This window comes from Gnatocerus cornutus, chromosome 9 (genome assembly GCF_029298725.1).
Source record: "Gnatocerus cornutus isolate USDA-ARS CGAHR chromosome 9, icGnaCorn1.1, whole genome shotgun sequence".
Taxonomy (NCBI): domain Eukaryota; kingdom Metazoa; phylum Arthropoda; class Insecta; order Coleoptera; family Tenebrionidae; genus Gnatocerus; species Gnatocerus cornutus.
The window spans coordinates 3997844-4015805 of NC_142241.1; the positions used below are offsets into that span (position 1 = coordinate 3997844).

Genomic DNA, 17962 nt, shown 5'->3' on the forward strand with positions numbered 1-17962 from the left:
GAATTGCACAATTCCACAAAGAAGTTAGTCACAGGAAACAATTGTGGGAAACGGGAATCCGCCACACGATAATTATAACACAGTTTGTTGACACGATCTTCATTTCTATTTTTGTTGATTTTTTTAGTTATGTAAGGTTAAGTGCGACCTTAATTACTCCAGTTTCACTGCCGAATCTTAACTGCAAAGTTCACGATAATTGAACTTTCAAATTAATCAACGAAAGGTCCGATTTTAAATGATCTGATACAGTTAGAGAACTCGTGCCAATATCGTGGCACGGATTACGCTCATTTAACTCATTGGGCTCGTTATTGATAATTAGAGGCTTTCAAGATTTAACATAATATTGACGTAACTGTTAATTTAATTACTGTCAATTTTGGTGCTCGAATTGTCGCGATTTGATTGATGCTAATATTGTGATGAAGCGAGTTTTCAGGACTGCATTATCTGTTTCGGCCAAAATTTCTTTACCTTGTATTAACGATCTAATATTGAAAGGTCACTTTATCGTCTTTTAAATTACTCATAATGGAGTTAATGGTTTCGACTACTAAATAATAGAACGCATTAATGATTACCATAAGCGCTAATGGTGGAAAATTATATTGGAAACAAAACATTGTCACTCCACTTTGACAATTTTAAAACTTCATAAACTTCCCTTTAGCGGAAAGTTAATTTAATTTAGAAGAGAGATTTATAACCGCATGACTCATTTTGCATCGCAGAATTTCCAAACAAACTCATCACAATCATGATTATTAATTTATGACTACAAATAAATTCCTTTTTTTATAGAAAGAGAAGATTTTAACTTCCAAAAGGACTCCTTTACAAACACACAAGACGAATACCTCGATGATCTCGAAAAGCCCATCCCCGTCGAAACTTTTCATCCAATCAGAGTCGGTGATACAACTCACCCTCCAGGTTAGTACCGCCTCTAGCTCCACCTCTTATTAATTATTCTTTTGTTAGGTAAAAAACAATTGTACCTGTTTTTTGTTACCAACGATTACTACACTGGAGGTAAAATAAATAAAGTCTCTAGTCTAGTATCGTAGTATCGTAGTATTGTAGTTGGCTCTTTCGTAATTCCCATCAATAATTTTTTTTTCTTTCTGTAGCGAACAACGAAACGACTCCTTTGGATTCGTGGTCTGTGATTTGGTACATCGCCTCCTTCGGCGGTTTGATAGTCTTCTTCCTCATCGTGTCGTGTTCGGAATGGTGCTGTCGGAGAGCCATCCGTAACCACCAACAGAGCTGTAACAGGACCGCCCCGAGCAACACCCCCAGTGTTCCAGACACACCCCCGCCGTCGTACGAACAGTTCGCTCCTCCTTCATATGAGAGCATATGTTTGGGGAGGAATAATGGGGAGAAGAGCGAGTACGATATTTACGTGGTTCCTGTTCACACTTTGGGGAGTTTAGTGGAAAGCAGACGGGAGGACTCTCCTCCTTCGTATTTGAGCGCTTCTGGTGGCGTCGTGCCGAGATTACAAAACAATCGGGTCTCAAGAGTGACGTGAAGGAAAACAATGAGTTTATTGCTTGATAAGAAATCCAAGCAGTAAATCTTAATGACCAAATGGAGATTATCTTCAGTGGCGGCGATATCGCGATTGTGATATAGTGTTAGGGAAAAGTATTCGATTCTCAGGGTATAGAGTTGAACAGTATTTCGATTCTGACCAAAGACTTTATATCCGTTCTAGTGCCTTAATTTATTAAGACTGTGGTTGAGATACGTAGATTTAAGTATTTTGTACCTGCTTGTAAATTATTTATTTTTATCTTGTGATATTAAACTTTTAGTGACGCAGTCCGAGAAATGTCACTAAGTCAATAAAACATTGTCCAATAGAAATGCCTAAAACTTCCACACCAAAACAATTGCAGTAATTACGTATGCCAATCGCTCCTACATTAAAAATTCAAGGTAAAATACATATCGCACTGTAGATACCTACTCGCCCAACGATAATTGAAGAACAAATTAAATCTTCTAATAATATCCACACTTAACACTTGTGACGTTGCAACTGTAATAAATCACGTCTTGTTCCGGATTCTAATTTATCACCAATAAACGTGTTCAATCGCTTTTAAGGAAAACTACCGGTTTTGTTTAATTTACCCACACGACACTGAATTCTTGAGCAATAAACAAAAAAAACTTTGATAGAAACTATGGCGTCATTTCAATTGACAATGCGATAATTTCCAGTCAACTTGATGCAACTCTATTGCAACAAGGTCAAGTTTTTGATAATACCAGTGGCGTGGAAGCTTTTCCCAGATTTCACTAATTTACCATGTCGAATTACAATTAAGAACGTTACCACACGAAGGTCGTATACATTTTGGTGTTCCTAATTGTAAATTTGTTAACGGACAATGTGTACAAGAATTGCGAAATTTTGTCGAGTTGAGAAATTGCATTTTTTGAAGAAAACAGGGTATCCTGTAAACTAGTTTGACCTTGCCAAGGTTATAAAAGTAACATTCTTATCGTTTATGGATATATCATGGTTGGAAAAAATACGGAAAACGATTTCAACCTGTTCCAGGTGCGTATTAGCACACTTGACACTACACTACACCCATAAATCGGGCCAAAATCGGAGAAGTTTTTGTTGTTTGTCGTGAGCATGAATTTTAAATGTGTTGATACAGGTGCTATTGTTCTAATAAATCTAATCGTATTTTTAGAACTGAAGACAAAACATGTCAGATTGAAATATTGAAAAAGCAATTCAAAATAGTTTATCAAACGCTGATAAAAATAGATACATAATAAAAAAACTATAAATTAGCCTTGTTGAAAATTTCTAATTTTCATATTTCGATGCAGTTTGACGTTCACAATTCAAATTAGTTTTACATCCAATTGAATTTAATTTCAAATTTTCCAATGATACTTGTAAAAAAAGTTTAATGTGTGCTCATTAAATTTTGAACAGGAATTTTACGTTACGCCAAAAAAAAACAAATGTGACCATACTTTAATGTCATTATGATTGATGTTTCAAAACTTTAAACTTGACTTTTCATAGGGATTATTAAGGTCATTTCACATTTGACAGTTGGGATTGTCCAAAAGTGACCAAAAATATAATCCTAAAACCTCAGTCTGATTTAATTCAATTTTATGCCTTAATTAATCTCAATATTCATTTATCATCTCAGATTTTGATGGAGAATTTCTCATTAAAAGAAAATGCGAACGTTCTGGGACATCCTGTATAATCAATGTTAATTAACGCTAAGTTTAATTTAATCAAATTTAACGAATTAGTCAATCACTCAGCAAAATCCAGTAAAATTTGGCTCAATTTAAAATTAGTCCCGTTTGGTCGAGTAGGGGAACGCCGGGTAATGGGAGCCATCGGGTAATGGGAGCGATTGTAATTGAATGAAAAGCAGGCAAATTTGCGCGATCGTAAGCACTCGACCGCTTCCGTCAACCATCGTCAAACTTCGCCCGAAAAACATTAGTCGTTAACGCCATCCGTTAAGTCACGAAGATCGAACTGCCGATTGCCAGCGCAAGGTAAGCATGAAGTTATATTCTATATTTATTTTTTACTTTTGTTACAAATAGTTCATTGTATTAATAACTAACATCTCATTTAAAGTATGTTTAGTTGAATTTTCGGGGCAGAGTAAATATTATGGTCCAATTTCCCAAAAAACGTTAAGTGGGCTCTCATTACCCGCATGGTCGGGTAATGGCAGCGATTGACTTTTTTTTTGTAAAATCGATATTGGACCTTAACTTATGACTGTAATTTATTATACATATTTGTGATTGAAATAGACTTAATAATGAATGTAAGAGTTCCTAATTAAAAATTATAAGAATGTTAACAAATGTGGTTTTTATCAACATTTTCCTTTAGTAGGCTCCCATTACCCTGGTTTCCCCTACTACAGAAAAAAGGTCCTGGCCTGTTTATTTTTTTACGTCCGATTGTATAATAATTGATGTTTTATGATATCGTTTAGCGGCCATAAAGTGGTTTTTTATTAGCGGCAACCATAATAATAAAGAAAAATAGCTGCTTGTCAGTGTCAAATATTTATAAAACAATTAATGTTAAAATGCAATTTTACCTCATCTATGCGTTGTATCGTTGGCGACACCAAAATGTGACCGATTTTTTGCAGCGATTTCTACCATTTTATGCACGGTTTATGTTTTTCCTACTTTATCTTCAAAAGTAAACACAGTTTGTAATCATAACACTAAAAGCAGGACACTTTGAAACGTCACAATTTTCGATGTCAAATCTTATTCTTTTGAAAGAAAATTATCTTCACTAAAATCGAACAGAAAGCCTTGTATGTAATTCGTACATAATTAATTGGGCTTTGTAGACTCGCCCTATTTATATAAACTATAGGGCTCGTCCACAAATACCTAAATTATGAATTTACAAACAACATTTTAATTTAATTTAGGCTACATTAGTGCAGTTTTGAGCAATTGGCGTCTAATTTATTCTAATTAAGTTTAGTTTTTTTCTGCTTCTTCTGAATTACCTCAAATATCAATCAATTAGTTCACTTTACACCGATTTGGATTTCAGTTCCATTATAATCAAACTTTGAAAGAACGAAATGGAATTTACCAATTTCTATTATCTATCAATTCGCAGATGTAGCGCTTTTCAATAAATCGAAGCATTTGTGTCATTTGCCAAAAATATCTTGTAGTTTTAAAAATTGACAACTAGTTTGTATATTGCACAAGTTGTTGGAAAGTTACATTTGATGTTTGAGAAATTTGTCTGCATGTATATTCTAATTGTTAGTATTGATTATCTTTTTTAAAATCAACTCGAAAGCCTGCAATGACGTCAAAAATCGCTAAATCCCAGCCGTTTAGAATAATGTGGAAACCGAATAAAAATACGTCACAATACCACAAAACCGCAATTAAGTGCCATAAAAAGACAAGTTATGAATGAAGTTTTCCGGTGGAAACAATACTATGTAATAAAAAAATAATACGGCTTATTTACGAACTTACAAGAAGCGCAAATTAAATACAATAGTATCGCAAATATTTACGTGGCTATGAAATTTTATGTAGACAATAGCCAAATCATTAGTATGTATCAGAAATATAGACTACTACAGCAATAGTAGCCTTGAAGTAAAATTATCTTATCACAGAGTCGTTAATTAGAGGAAGAAAATGAAAATGATTTTCCTCACTCTTAAAGGCTCATAGACGCCAAGATAAGATAAATGTGTGATGTGACACTCATTTAAATTTCCGAGATCGTGAATGTATTCATAAAACAATGATGCATCAAGGCTACGAAAATCTCGTTTTCCCACGTATTTCCCGCGCGTATGCAGCCAATAATACAGCGGTGTCGCCGCGAGCTCTCGAGCTGAAAAATGTGGTCAACCTTGCCTTTTCAACCTGAAAACGTCGGTACCAAACAACTTTACGATTGAATAAAGGTCTCGTTTTGTTACCGTGCGATCCACAAGCTATTTTTAGTTGAAATCTGCATAAGCAGAAATTTTCGCCTTGGTTGACCTTGCCAATAATTGATCCTTCGGCTGATATCATTTCGGTAGAAAGGGACTATTATGGCCGCGATATAATTACATGCAATTAAACTTCGCGTTGAATTTTTCCAAGTTGAAGTCCGATGGACTTTGTCATATTGCATAATTGCGACGAGAGAGACACTCCATTGCCGCAGACGAAGAGTAGTAGTGTATCATGTGACTCCCCACAACCCGGCAATCTAGAATTTCAAAGAACCAATCCTTAAACGCTAGTGTTTGGTGCGGACGTGCGACCGGAACGTCGTACCGGTTTTTCGGTAAAAAAATGTCCAAACTAACAGTGAAAGTGTGCTTTTAATGACACGAAAAAAGAAGAAAAAAAGTGTACCTGAAGTGTTCCTACAAACTCAAAATGTGCAGGTTACAATTTCTAGCGTGTGTGCTTTTACTAGTCAGTTGCGAAGACGTCATACGGACCACTGATTCTTCGCGTAAGTCGGAAAAGGAGCATTTTACACGCTTCGTGGAGAAATTTCAATGAGCGAATGCGACCTTTACCCAACTTTTACCTTAGTTCCTCTAAAGTTTGCGAAAAAAAGTACCCAAAGGCGCGACTTTTCAAAAGGCCATCTTTCAAGATGGCGCCTCGTATTAAAGTCTTCAGGCTTCCTGTTAATTCCAATTGTAAACTGTTTACACTTTCTCTCCATAAAAGGGGTCACACATTCTTGGCGGTTTTTCCGACGTGTTTTTCTCAAAAAAACTATAACCTCACACTTGTACGTGTGAATGTAGGTGCAGAACCTTGAATTCGTAGAATTTGGTAATTCTGCTTAATTTGTGAAACCCACCTTAACTCCAAAACGTGAATACTTAAGGTTGGCTCATTATCACTTTCGAGCCATTAATGGGCCGACATAAAATGCATTCCTTTATTTTATTATTAAAAGTGACCTGTGCGATCAATTATATTGTTTTTGTTTTTTTCTGGTGATCAAAAGCAGTACCATAATAGAAACCTTGATATAAAATGAAAACACTGATAAATGGATAATTGGTATGTAGAGGTCAGAAAAGACATACATTTGTTCTTAAAAGTTTTTTGTTTGTTTTCCTTTATTTAAACAATCAATATCGCATGTGAAGTCCGGTAATGTGAAATCACAAAATTTTTTGTAGTTTCTTGCTGGTTAAAAACGTACACTTTATGGTGTTTAAAAATGATCTTTTATAATTGGCAGAACCAGTAATCAAATGGACGATAAATTCCGATAAAAATGACGTAACCAGCTTTTCCTGAAAGAAAACAAATTGAACAGGATTTGATAATTTCAAGTCGCAGAAATTTTTTGCAATGTTGCTCTGATTTCTCAGGGACAACTAAATGCAGTTATTTAAACCCCAAAACCATTTTTTATCTGTTTTTATGTCAGCACTTAAAACTGTTTGAAAACAAGTGGAAACGGCCATAACCGATAAGAATAATCAAAACATAAATAAACTAGCACAGGTCATGGATGTGCGAATTTGGCTGTGATAATAATTAAAAAAATAGTACGAAGGCTTGATATGGTTCCAAGGAGCAAAACAAGAACAATTCCGGTAATTTGATATGATTATCTTAAAGTCGGAAAAGGGGACAAAAATGAAAACAACAACAAACTAATAAAAATATAAAAATAAAAGAATGGGTGAAAGTCACTGTAAGATGTCGACGTCAACTCGACGATAAATTCCTATAAACGAAAATAACCGATAACGAAAGAGAACGCCAGTAAATGCAAAACAATTTAAAAGAGATAGCGGACAGAACTAAATGTCTCCCCATGCGGAAATTTTCAAGTCGAGTCGATAACGAATTTAAGTCGTACCACACGAACGTCTTATCGTTTTATTTACTTGCAGGGGTTATCTTTAATGGTCACATTACAAGTATTCTTGTCTAATGGTGTTGGTTTAATAGTCGATTTTATGGTCGTCATAGTCCAAGGAAAAAACGTGCGAGCTAGCAAAACCGACGAATTTTTTGGGAAATCGTACCAATCAAAGTTGCCCGTTATGGGATGATCCGTTACCGGAAGGCGCGCATTTCCTGGTCGCGGAGTACCGAAAACGTCGTACTATATTTTTCTAGCGGTAGTATTAACGGGACGCTGTAATTTGGCCCCGCCATAACAACTCCAATTTGATTATAATTGCACAAAAAACGGTCACCATACATCTCTCATGTTTTCGAGACTGCCATTAGCTTTCTCTCTATTTTTAGCCGGAATTTTTCCCATTAGTGTCGATAAACCTGTTTTAATTAAGACTTTTACGTAACGAAGCTCAAGCTTCAATAATTTTAGATTTAGTACTTCTAGTACGCAACAGACTGGTACTTTCTATGGTTTTTGCGGCCTTGACGAGCTTTCCATAACCTGATCAGTGGAAGTGAACAATGGGATATAGGAACTATAAAAATGTTCTTATGATTGTTTTTCTCATGAATGAGTCATCAGATGCGAAAACACGTCGAGTCCGAGAAAAACAATAGCCTGCAGTCATAAAAGCTTGGACACAAAAATTGATAAATAGCCTTTAGTGAAGGTCGACGACAAACGAATCAGATCAGGTCAATAACAAGTACCGGTCGGTAAAAAGCGCTGCTTTTTGGAAATTTTGGCTCTGGGGGACGCTGCTATTTTTAGACTTTTTGCGGTGATATCAATGCAAATACTCGCCGGTACTAACTTTAAATTTGTTGACTAGCAGTTCTTTTGCGTTGAAGGTTAAGATATTCAAGAGGCTATAAAAATTCTTTGGAAATGTGAAAAGCCACATTTCTTTAATATGGGCAGTAATAAAAATTCCAGTATAACCGAACAACATTGAAAATACTGAAGTTTTTTATTAACCATACTTCTTGAGCAAGAGAGACTCAAATCTTTCTTTATAACAAAACGGAGAATGACTCAAATCACTCATGGGCTATTGAAAATCTGAATTATTTGTACTTAAACCAATGATATTAATTAAGAAGATGAAAGTCGGAATTAAAGACCACCTGAAGGATCGATAAAACCGGCAATAAATAATTCAAAAAAATGCTTTCAAAACCATGAAATTCAAGTGACAACACTGATAACTTTCAACCGTTGCAAAATTTTAATTTTAACGATATGAAAATGTTAATTCATTTAATTTTAGATGATTGCTCAAAGCTGAATCTCGACATTGCAGGCTATTTTTCCCTCTTCCCAGTCCGTTATCACGATTACCGTAATCGGTCGTTTGCTATCAAAGTTCATCGCAACGTCCTCAAACAGTCGCGATAACACGATCCAAATATACAAACAGAAGCGATTTTCTTAAGGAACTTTGCGTATGACATACTCTCATTGGCATTTCTTTGTTCTAGTAATCAGCGCCAGTACAGAGCTATGCGGTTCCGATACAGAAATAGAATTGACCAAGTCTGGAGAGACATCAACGGCGACAGTCACGTTAGCACCCATCGAACATACCAATGTTTGTCAAATGCGCGTGACGGCGCCATCCACGCATGTAATTTACATGCAATTTGTGGAGCCGCCCGTGGAAGTCAAGAGAGCACTGATGGTGAACAATTCCGAGGCGCATCCACCATGCGTGATGAGCATTGTAAGTTGAGGTCTCGTGACCGTGGTCGTGTTTTTAATGAAGTTGCAGTTTCTACCAAAGAACCCGAAGGTTCCTGTATGGAAAGGGGATCCATGCTCTGAGAATGCCCTGACGGAGGTGGATTTACTGACACCGGATTTTAGGATAATGTGGAACCCACCGGCGGATCCGACCTTCACTAAAGGAAGGAAATTCGTACTCACTGCAGTGGGACAAGGTAAATTCCGTCTCGGTTTCTTCTTTTGCTAACAATGATTTTAACAGGTCAAGTGTGTAAAGAAGAGGGGCAACACACGTGCATGAGGATAGGATGGGACCCCATGATGTGCGTGGCGGACACTCTTCTTTGCAACGGCTTCCCGAATTGCCCCAAAAGCTCCACCACGAGCGACGAAGACGAGAAACTTTGCAAAAAGAGCTTCTTCGCCCCCACATCTCTAGAACAACTCGCCGTGGAGTTGTTCAAGAAGTGGAAAGGACCCGAAGTGAGCAACAAGTGGCTGCAAGACAAATTAGAGCAACATGCTTCGACGGCTAACCCTCGGAGGACATTCTACAGTTGGAGGGAATGGCGTGACAACAAACAAAGTAAGATTGAAAGAATGTCTCTGTTGATTTTAACTGAGGTTTCAGGTTCCACCACGTCGACGACCACCACAGAGAGTTTCCCCAAAAGACCTCCCAAAGCCACAGACTCCATCTCCCAAGTCCTCTCGAAATACGGTCCCTGGGGATACTTGATGCTCGGCATGCTCATCTGTGGAACAGTCCTCATGTTCTGCGGCCTCTGGGAGTGCTGCTTTAGAAAACCAAAGACGGAGATTGAACCTCCCATTTCACCCACTCAACCCACGACGGTGTTAATTATTAATCCTCAGGAGGAGGCAGCGCCGAGTCCGCCGAATTATGACGAACTGGACCAACCACCTTCTTACAATATTCTTTTCCCGAATTTCAAAGTCGATCAAGATTGTAGTGATAGTGGACATAGTGAAGAAAATAACTCTTGTGAACGAGTGAATGAGGACATTCCCGAAAACTCTTGTGAACGAGTGAACGAAGACAGTCCTGAAAACTCGTGTGAAACAATTCCAGAGAACGTGTGTGAGGAAGAAAATAGAGAGAACGTGGACGAAACTTGAGATTGGCGTGACTTTAGGAACGTATTGTGATAATCAAATTCTCGACTGACTTATTTTAATGTTAAAAATTTTGTAATAAACTTTATAGACGGTTTCTATTTATTTAACGCGACTATTTATTTACCACCAAAAGTCAATAAAAAGGTACGCAACATTTCCAGAGCTCGATTTCTTTGGTTTCGTACGTGTTTTGTTATCAATATCCAATGAATTGATTGTTTTTTCTGCACGACTTAATTAGCTAAAAATGTATCCAATAAACGACAGTTTTGGACATCTCTGGCCAATGAATGAAAAGTTACGAGCGAGTTGGTGGTCCCAGTCCGTTTTTTGTTATAAAAACCGCTTTGATAAGGACCATCCCAGCCAATAGAATGAATTATTTTTTGTGTCTTGATCGGATTTCATTCACACTCTCCATTTTGTAATGAAGAAAGGGTGGATCTTTGAATTAGGATTTAAAACGTTGTTATCTAGTAGTCTAAACGTGACCGACATAAAATTCATGTCATCCAAAACCAAAAAAAGCAAGAAAAAGACCAAAACTCTCAACGATGTAACCAAAAGCAAAGACAGTCTGACCAACAAAAAAATTCACACTTATTTCAGCAATGACGAGATTGTAGAAATGAAATCCGTTTTGAAAATAAAGGACGTGGTAAGATCAACTCGAAATCCATCAAGTGACTGTTTCAATGCCCAGACAGGAGTCCCGTTTATCATCGCGGCGACTTTTTTGTACAAATTCGACCTCCTGAAGGAACTCGTGAAAGATGGCTACAACGTCAACCAAACCGGCCAGGTAAAGTGTAGTTAGTCAAACCACTTGTGACGAGTTTTTAGAATAACATGACGGCTCTCATGTGGGCCGTCAAATGTAAATATTTGGACATGGTGGAGTACCTCCTCTCCATCGGAGCTGATCCGACTATCAAGACTGATAGTGGTGACAACGTGCTGATTCTAGCTCTAGAGCACAAGCTGTGGGACGAACAGTCGACGATCAGTCTTTGGAAAACTGTAAAACGCGTGAGTTTCGTTGATGTGAACTTCACGAACAAGAACGGACACAATATGTTGCACATGTGCGTGCGGAGAGACTGGGAGGAGTTGTTAAAACTTTTTCTCCACGACAAGGTATCCTAAGCAATCTTAAGACAATTCTAATTAAAATTGAAGCCAAATATAGACGCGGGTAACTCAAATGGAGTCACTCCTTTGATGCTCGCGTGTTTTCGTAACAACATCAACATTATCAACATTTTGATCAACAACGGTGCTAACACTCTTAAAGAAGACAATCATGGAAGAATGACGTTGTGTTATGCCATCACCTCGATCACCAAACCTCCTTTCGTTGCAACTGAAAGAATCATATCAGAGCTCCGCAAGAAATCCTTGATGGACACTTATTTGAAGCGTCGGGTTGAGCTCGTTGTCACCACAGCACTAAAGAACGAAATCTCTTGTGCCACCGCGGATATGTTAATCAAAATCGTACAGTTCTCAGTGCAACACATTGAAGAAGCTGTCGGTGTATTTTTAGAATGCAACGTGTTTGCTCAGCTCTTACAAGTAAGGTGAGGAATTTTAATTACCATTATGCAAATGTTGGTTTGTTTAAGATTCTCGAAACGCAGCTAGGGAACACGTCCATCGTTAAGTTCCTTCTAGAAGTGTGCACGGAGATTCTTCACTACAACGAACAAAGCGTCGGATATAAACCGGAGATGTCTAATCGTGTCCTTGACAGTTTCTACAAGACTGGCTTTGCGAATGTCGTGCTGGAAATCATGCGCAACCAAACGGAAGAGGGCAAAATCGCCTTCAATGTCTTGGTTTTGGCATTCACGAATGACTCGCATTGGGAAAAGCTCCTGGAAGAAAACTGCAACGTCATTCTAGCGTTTTTGAATGACGGTCAGGATGAGAACCAAGGAAGACTAGTAATCTCGCTCTTTCTCCACTTTTCCGTTCACTCTCCCCTTCTCTAGTTGAAGAATAAGAAGCGTCGACTAAAGAAGATTTTCGAGAGTCTAGAAATTGTACCTTTTCCCCGGAGCGACTCCTCTGAGAAAATCGAAGCAAAAAAGAGCGACTGTGTCAAGAAAGCGCGCCGGAGATCCAAAACCATCAAAGCTAAACTCTCGAAGATCAAAAGCGCGGAACTCACTAAACGACTCAGTTTTAGCGGGAAGAAGACCCTCAAAATGAACAAAAGCGAGACGTTCGATCAAATCCAGGTTCTCTTCAAAGCGAAAGATTTTCGCGTCGAAAATCCCATTGCTGCGTCATTTCAACACCTTCTTACCTGGGAGGAGGACAACTTCGAGGAGACGTCAGACCGTGAGGTGTACCCTATTTGGAAAAAGCAAATAAAGAAATTATCGCGTTTGGAGGTGTCAAAGAATTTAGTCATCGACGAAGAGAAGTTGGCGCAGAGCATCTCCCATCTCCAAGGGAGGCACAAGTTTGACTCCAACATCAGCAGGTCGGTTAATGTGGTGGTCGACTACTTGAGACAGTTGGGGCAGATGATAATTCGCAAGTACCAGGAGCACTGGGAGAATGATAGGATGACGGGGGACTGCAACTGCGTTGATATAGACGGTGAGTCTTAGTTGTGGGCGCGGTTCATGTTGAAGTCTTCTAGAGCACGTTCCTTGGTTGATAAGCCACCACCTAGAGAAAATCGAAGTTCGTGAGAAAGACGTCCTTCAAAACCTCCAGAAGAACTTTGACGAGTTGCTCAAAGCCATCAAAGACTTGGCTCATAAAGATCCGAATCAGTGTCTTAAATCGATCAAGAAACTAGAGTCTACCATTTTGAATTACGACATCAGGGGAATCAAACTGATGTCATACGTCTGTGGCATGGAAAACTTTACCATGAAGTACACGACCACGAATCCGATGGTGGATGACAAAAGCGTCATTAATTACGTTCAGAACGTGGTGAATGATGAAGAGGACCCTCGCAGAGACTTAGAAATTGAAATCATTGATGATGTTGACGACATCACATTCTCAGAAACCTACAAATCTGAGACTCCCATCGAATTATACTACCGCGAAATGTCGTTGGTTGGTAAAGCGACCCCTAGAAACAAGAGCAAAGAGATCGAAGCCAAACTTAACACCATCGCCAACGGGTTTCACTTAATCAACTCGATAATGTCAGTCTGCGAAGATGATGTGAACCACCAAAAGATCTATGGGGTGTCCGATCTTAACCATCCTCTCCGAAACAAGTACCAGAAAACTGTGCACTACTCGGGGATGTCCGAGTTTATGCCAAAGAGACTCAAATCGCAAATCGCGAGTCTTCAGAATGGGAAAAGCTTCCAGGAGCTCTTAGGAGGGAAGATTCGTATCGCCACCAAAGAACAAAGGCTCAATTATATTATTTCAGCCGGAATCAACTTCAACGTTGTTGAATTAGGTCTCGATACCACCAATCAACCACTGGCTGTGAAGAGAATTCCCCGGACGGCTTGGGTGGGGAAAATGATGAAGACTCTAATTGATCCACTTTTGGGGTTGATGAATAACCAGATTCTTCACTATTTCGCTTGCGACTACGAAAGCGACCAGTTGATTATAGCTACGCCTTTGTGTAAGTGGAACATCGCGCAGTACATACAACTGTTGAGACAAAGCAGCGTCGCCACCATGCCAGGGCTGACAACTATCCAAATCGTAAAACAGTTCCTTGATGGTCTCACAGTACTTCACAAGTGTCCCATTCCCATCATTCATGGCAACCTCAAGCCATCGAATATTTTCATTGACTTCAACGGCTTGGTGAAGATTGCAGAATTCGGAATTCACAAGGTGAGTTCCAGGAATCGAGACCTCAGTACGTTTTCTTTGTAGGCACTGTATAAAATCATCGAAGCGCCGAAGAGTTCTTTGATTTGGTTCGCTAAAGAAACTCTCGACATCTACAGAAGCAGCTCTATTGTTGAATGTTCAATCAAATCCGACATTTGTGTCGCTGGCATGCTTTTTTATTTTATTGTGACTTGTGGAAAGCATCCGTTCGGTGAGGACACTGATGAAATATTAAGGAATGCCCACCGATGGATCCCGAAATTGAGTGTACGGAATCAGGATCTTCTGGATCTGCTGTTATGGATGATGTTTAGTGATTTTAATCAACGGCCTTGTATAGAACAAGTTCAGTCGTTAGTACACTGAAAGTTATTGGGGGCCAAGTCTAAAATTTCTTTTCAGACATCCGTTCTTCTGGTCACCTGCCAAGAAATGGAGCTTCGTTCTTTCATGTGCTGGGGTCAACCAGACTGAGTACGTTTTACCCATCAACATCGACAAGTTCTATCAAAGTATTGACGAGTTATGCAGTGCTTATATAACGATCGAATGGCACCAAGTTGTCGCGAATAAATATCCAAATATTCGTATTACTGAAAGTAACACGGTCGTTGGTTTTTTGAAATTTATCAAGAACTGTCACGACCGTCAATTGAAGAACGACTCGGAGTTGAGTTGTATGGTTTTATCTTTGTTTCCCGTTCTTCCTGTGGCACTCTACAGGACTTTACAGCAAACGAATTGGATGAAGCATCCCGTTTTTATGCCTTTTACAGAAGTTTTGTAATGGTTTTATTTATACTTTGGGAATTGTGATATTTTACGTGGAATAAAGAAAATTGAAATAAGTAGGTGGTTTGTATTAATCGCTTTTATTTTAGAGATTGGTCAACGGCAATGCATTAATTACATTTAATTAATAATTGAAAGCAAAGCGTTTGGCTACTTAATACAAAGTAGATCAGGTCTTAACTGAATTTCCCGCTTGGTATTCTTAAGGCAACATCTAGATAACGCCAGCGCAGATGTTGATGCGTCAGCGGAAAACTTGATAATTGAGAAAAATTGCTATAATGCTCTATAATAATATAAATAGCTCGCTATAAATAAATAAGTGTGTAATAAAGGAGATCCACATATGTATAAATGCTTTGGTTATACTCTCAGGTCTAATGGTCCTACAACTAAACTTGTAAAAAATCTTTGGCCAAATAAAACCGGTACAAATCAACGAAAAAGAATGCTCATCGTACCTACTTCGTTATATACTTATCACCTTGTTTAAAGCTCTTGTTTAAAGCGAAAATTGAGATCATATGACCACCGCGCCAGCCTCCGCCCTTGTCTCCGACAAAGGCGGACACTCCGCCCACGAATTCATAATCGGATCGAAACACTCCACTGATGATATGGTACACTGGGCCCTGTAAAAGGGCGTGGCGTGAGTTTGAGCTCCACCTATGACGTACAAAAGCCCATCCATCGCAGCCACCGCAGGACCACTCCTTTCCACCGACATCGGCGGCACTGTACTCCACTTATTCTGAAACAACTCCTGTAACGTCCCATGGGACAAAAGTAAAAGCGCATACCGTTTTAAACGAGTATCTCTCAACTGAATTCAAGACCTGTTGTCGATTGGTACCGCCGACTACGTAGAGGTAGTCGTCGAGAACGGCTACACCCATTTGGAAACGAGCTACGGACATGGGAGGGAGTTTTTTCCACTCCCCGGAGAAGGGGTTGTAGCTGATGAGGTCTTGGAGGTAGCGCTGATTAAGTGAGCAGCCTCCCACCATATAGATTAAGCCTGATGTGCGTATACAGATCTTACAGAAAGAAAGGACGCAAAGTCCCCTTACCTTCGTAAGAGACGAGTCCCATGCTGAATCTTGGCTCTGGTAAGCTCCCGACGAGTCTCCATTCGTCGATTTTCGGGTCGTATCTCTCGATGGAACCGCTGATGTCCGTGTCAACCCATCCACCCATGGCATATAGGTACCCTCCAAGGGCACACAACCCAAATTCGCATCTTGACACCACCATACTGGCAACTTGCGTCCATTGATTTGTCTGTGGTTCAAAGCGCTCACAACTTGACAAGATCGATGATCCTTCTTCTCCACCTACTACGTATATGTGGCCGTTGAGAGCAGCTACCCCTGGCACAAGTCGATTCACGGTCATATCAGAAACTTTGTTCCACGTTCTAGTAAAAGTGTTGAATTTCTCCACCGAAACGTAATTCATTTCCAAGCCTCGATCCCAAAGGCTATGAAGTTCGCGTTTGGAACCGCCGATTACATATATGTCTTTTTTGGCACATTTTCGAGGAGCTACGTTCAAAGGGACAAGGCAACCTTTTTGGTTGAAGAGGTCGCTATGGATCGACTTTAGAGCGACTCTCAAACTGCTGTCGTTGCATTGGGTAATGGCACGTTCAAGGAGACCTAAGAAAAACTCATTTAAAGTCTAGACTCCACATTGGGCGTTAATCTTACCAAGTGGAAGGAGTGGTAATCTGACATTTTTTAAGATATCAAAGACGTACTGGCGGCGTCCGATGATGTCGTGGTTGATCCATCTCAAAGCAGTTTGAAAAACTTGAAATTCCGAGTCAATTTTTAAATTTTCAGACGATAGAAACTTGGTTATGGTATCTTTGTGGAGATCGTAGACCTCGTCTTCTTTGCACACATTGGGGAAATTATTTTCTATGTACTGGACGGCTGCTGTTTTCAATTCCGTCCAATTGTGGTCGTCGGCAAATCTAAACAAAAAAAATAGAGAGATCTGATTGGTGTTCAGCGTTTTTCAATAGTAGTTACATAAAAGAAAAAACAAGATTAAAGGTTGAAAAATGCGGGACAGGCAGTTAATTGCAGTATTTTTGATCAATAAAAAATAAGCAATAAAACTGTTTTGAAAAACATGGTAAACACATTACACTGTGATAAAGTAGGAAAAAAATGTTTTTATCTAAAAACTCAATTTACCTATAAATTCCAATGGCATTCAGTGGGTGTAATTCTTTAATTAGAAACTCAGTGCACCCCAAAACAATCTCGCTGAGTCCAACCATATCAGCTGCAATCATCAGTTCCTGGACATTATTCTGTGTAATATTAACCTCCCCTGAATAAATAAAGTTGATCAAAATGTCGAAAATATACGCCGAAATTCCGTGCAACTCCACTGACTGCTGGTCCTTCTCACATAGCCCCCCCGTGAACATGGCTTGGAAATATGGACTGCTGGCAGCAAGAACAGCCCTATGAGCCTAAAAATCACCTTTAGAAGAAATTAACCCTTTTATTCCTCTAACCTGAAAGATCTTATCCTCTGCTATAATTTCCACATCACAAAACCGATTGCTTCGCCTCAATTCATTCAAATTTGTTAACACTTTTGTGATGTAGTTCCTGCAACAGTGTTGGGTGTTCCTGCTGCCGCATTCGATGGGCAAACTTGATAAAAAAATGTTGTCATTTCTAGATTGTGCCACATCCGACATGCACTTGCTGATTTTGAGGGGCGGCATTATAAAATCCATCAGGAATTTCATCAAGAACTATTTTTAACATAAAACAACGCACCAGAATCACGGCAGACACGCCTTAAAGCTTCAAAAGCGCTGATTTTCGTTTAAAACACGTCGAAACAGCCTTCAGACATTTAAAGTGCAGTTTTACTAGCGAATTAACCATGGAATTAAGTGTTCATTGCTCTTTTTGTTAAAATTATTCAATAATAACAAAATTAGGACGTCATTTTTGACAACTGACAGCAATCTGACAGCAG

The 17962-nt window shown here is 39.0% G+C and overlaps 4 protein-coding genes across 4 annotated transcripts; 3 read left to right on the forward strand and 1 right to left on the reverse strand.

The window, feature by feature from the left end:
* The first annotated feature begins 576 nt into the window (after positions 1-576).
* Positions 577-1878, forward strand: LOC148167900 (uncharacterized). Its single transcript, XM_088046149.1, has 4 exons — positions 577-598; positions 674-679; positions 805-936; positions 1134-1878. The coding sequence occupies exons 1-4, from the start codon at positions 577-579 to the stop codon at positions 1538-1540; spliced, it is 567 nt and encodes a 188-aa protein (XP_087902275.1). The 3' UTR covers positions 1541-1878.
* A 3805-nt stretch (positions 1879-5683) lies between these two features.
* Positions 5684-10434, forward strand: LOC148167901 (uncharacterized). The gene is made up of 5 exons (XM_088045983.1): positions 5684-6034; positions 8944-9185; positions 9234-9402; positions 9450-9773; positions 9819-10434. Exons 1-5 carry the CDS (start codon positions 5956-5958, stop codon positions 10325-10327), a joined length of 1323 nt encoding a protein of 440 aa, XP_087902109.1. The 5' UTR covers positions 5684-5955; the 3' UTR covers positions 10328-10434.
* A 373-nt stretch (positions 10435-10807) lies between these two features.
* On the forward strand, positions 10808-15008 carry LOC148167902 (uncharacterized). The gene is given in 8 exon segments (XM_088045511.1): positions 10808-10985; positions 11031-11129; positions 11171-11902; positions 11953-12273; positions 12322-12937; positions 12981-14161; positions 14204-14514; positions 14564-15008. Coding segments are annotated over 8 exon segments (3798 nt in total). The 5' UTR covers positions 10808-10832; the 3' UTR covers positions 14949-15008.
* Positions 15009-15014: 6 nt separating this feature from the next.
* Positions 15015-17954, reverse strand: LOC148167903 (actin-binding protein IPP). Its single transcript, XM_088045510.1, has 6 exons — positions 17487-17954; positions 17158-17441; positions 16663-16931; positions 16024-16611; positions 15754-15971; positions 15015-15704 (listed from the first exon to the last, which is right to left on the reverse strand). Exons 1-6 carry the CDS (start codon positions 17724-17726, stop codon positions 15474-15476), a joined length of 1830 nt encoding a protein of 609 aa, XP_087901636.1. The 5' UTR covers positions 17727-17954; the 3' UTR covers positions 15015-15473.
* Between the last annotated feature and the right edge of the window lie 8 nt (positions 17955-17962).

Coding starts and splice junctions, on each gene's coding strand:
- LOC148167900 (XM_088046149.1), top strand. CDS start 577: ATGATTACCATAAGCGCTAATG. Junction 937..1,133: donor TGATACAACTCACCCTCCAG/GTTAGTACCGCC, acceptor TTCTTTCTGTAG/CGAACAACGAAACGACTCCT.
- LOC148167901 (XM_088045983.1), top strand. CDS start 5,956: ATGTGCAGGTTACAATTTCTAGCGTGTGTGCTTTTACTAGTCAGTTGC. Junction 9,186..9,233: donor CACCATGCGTGATGAGCATT/GTAAGTTGAGGT, acceptor ATGAAGTTGCAG/TTTCTACCAAAGAACCCGAA. Junction 9,403..9,449: donor ACTCACTGCAGTGGGACAAG/GTAAATTCCGTC, acceptor TGATTTTAACAG/GTCAAGTGTGTAAAGAAGAG.
- LOC148167903 (XM_088045510.1), bottom strand. CDS start 17,726: ATGAAATTCCTGATGGATTTTATAATGCCGCCCCTCAAAATCAGCAAG. Junction 17,442..17,486: donor CAGAGGATAAGATCTTTCAG/GTTAGAGGAATA, acceptor GGTGATTTTTAG/GCTCATAGGGCTGTTCTTGC. Junction 15,705..15,753: donor AGAGATACTCGTTTAAAACG/GTATGCGCTTTT, acceptor GAGTTGTTTCAG/AATAAGTGGAGTACAGTGCC.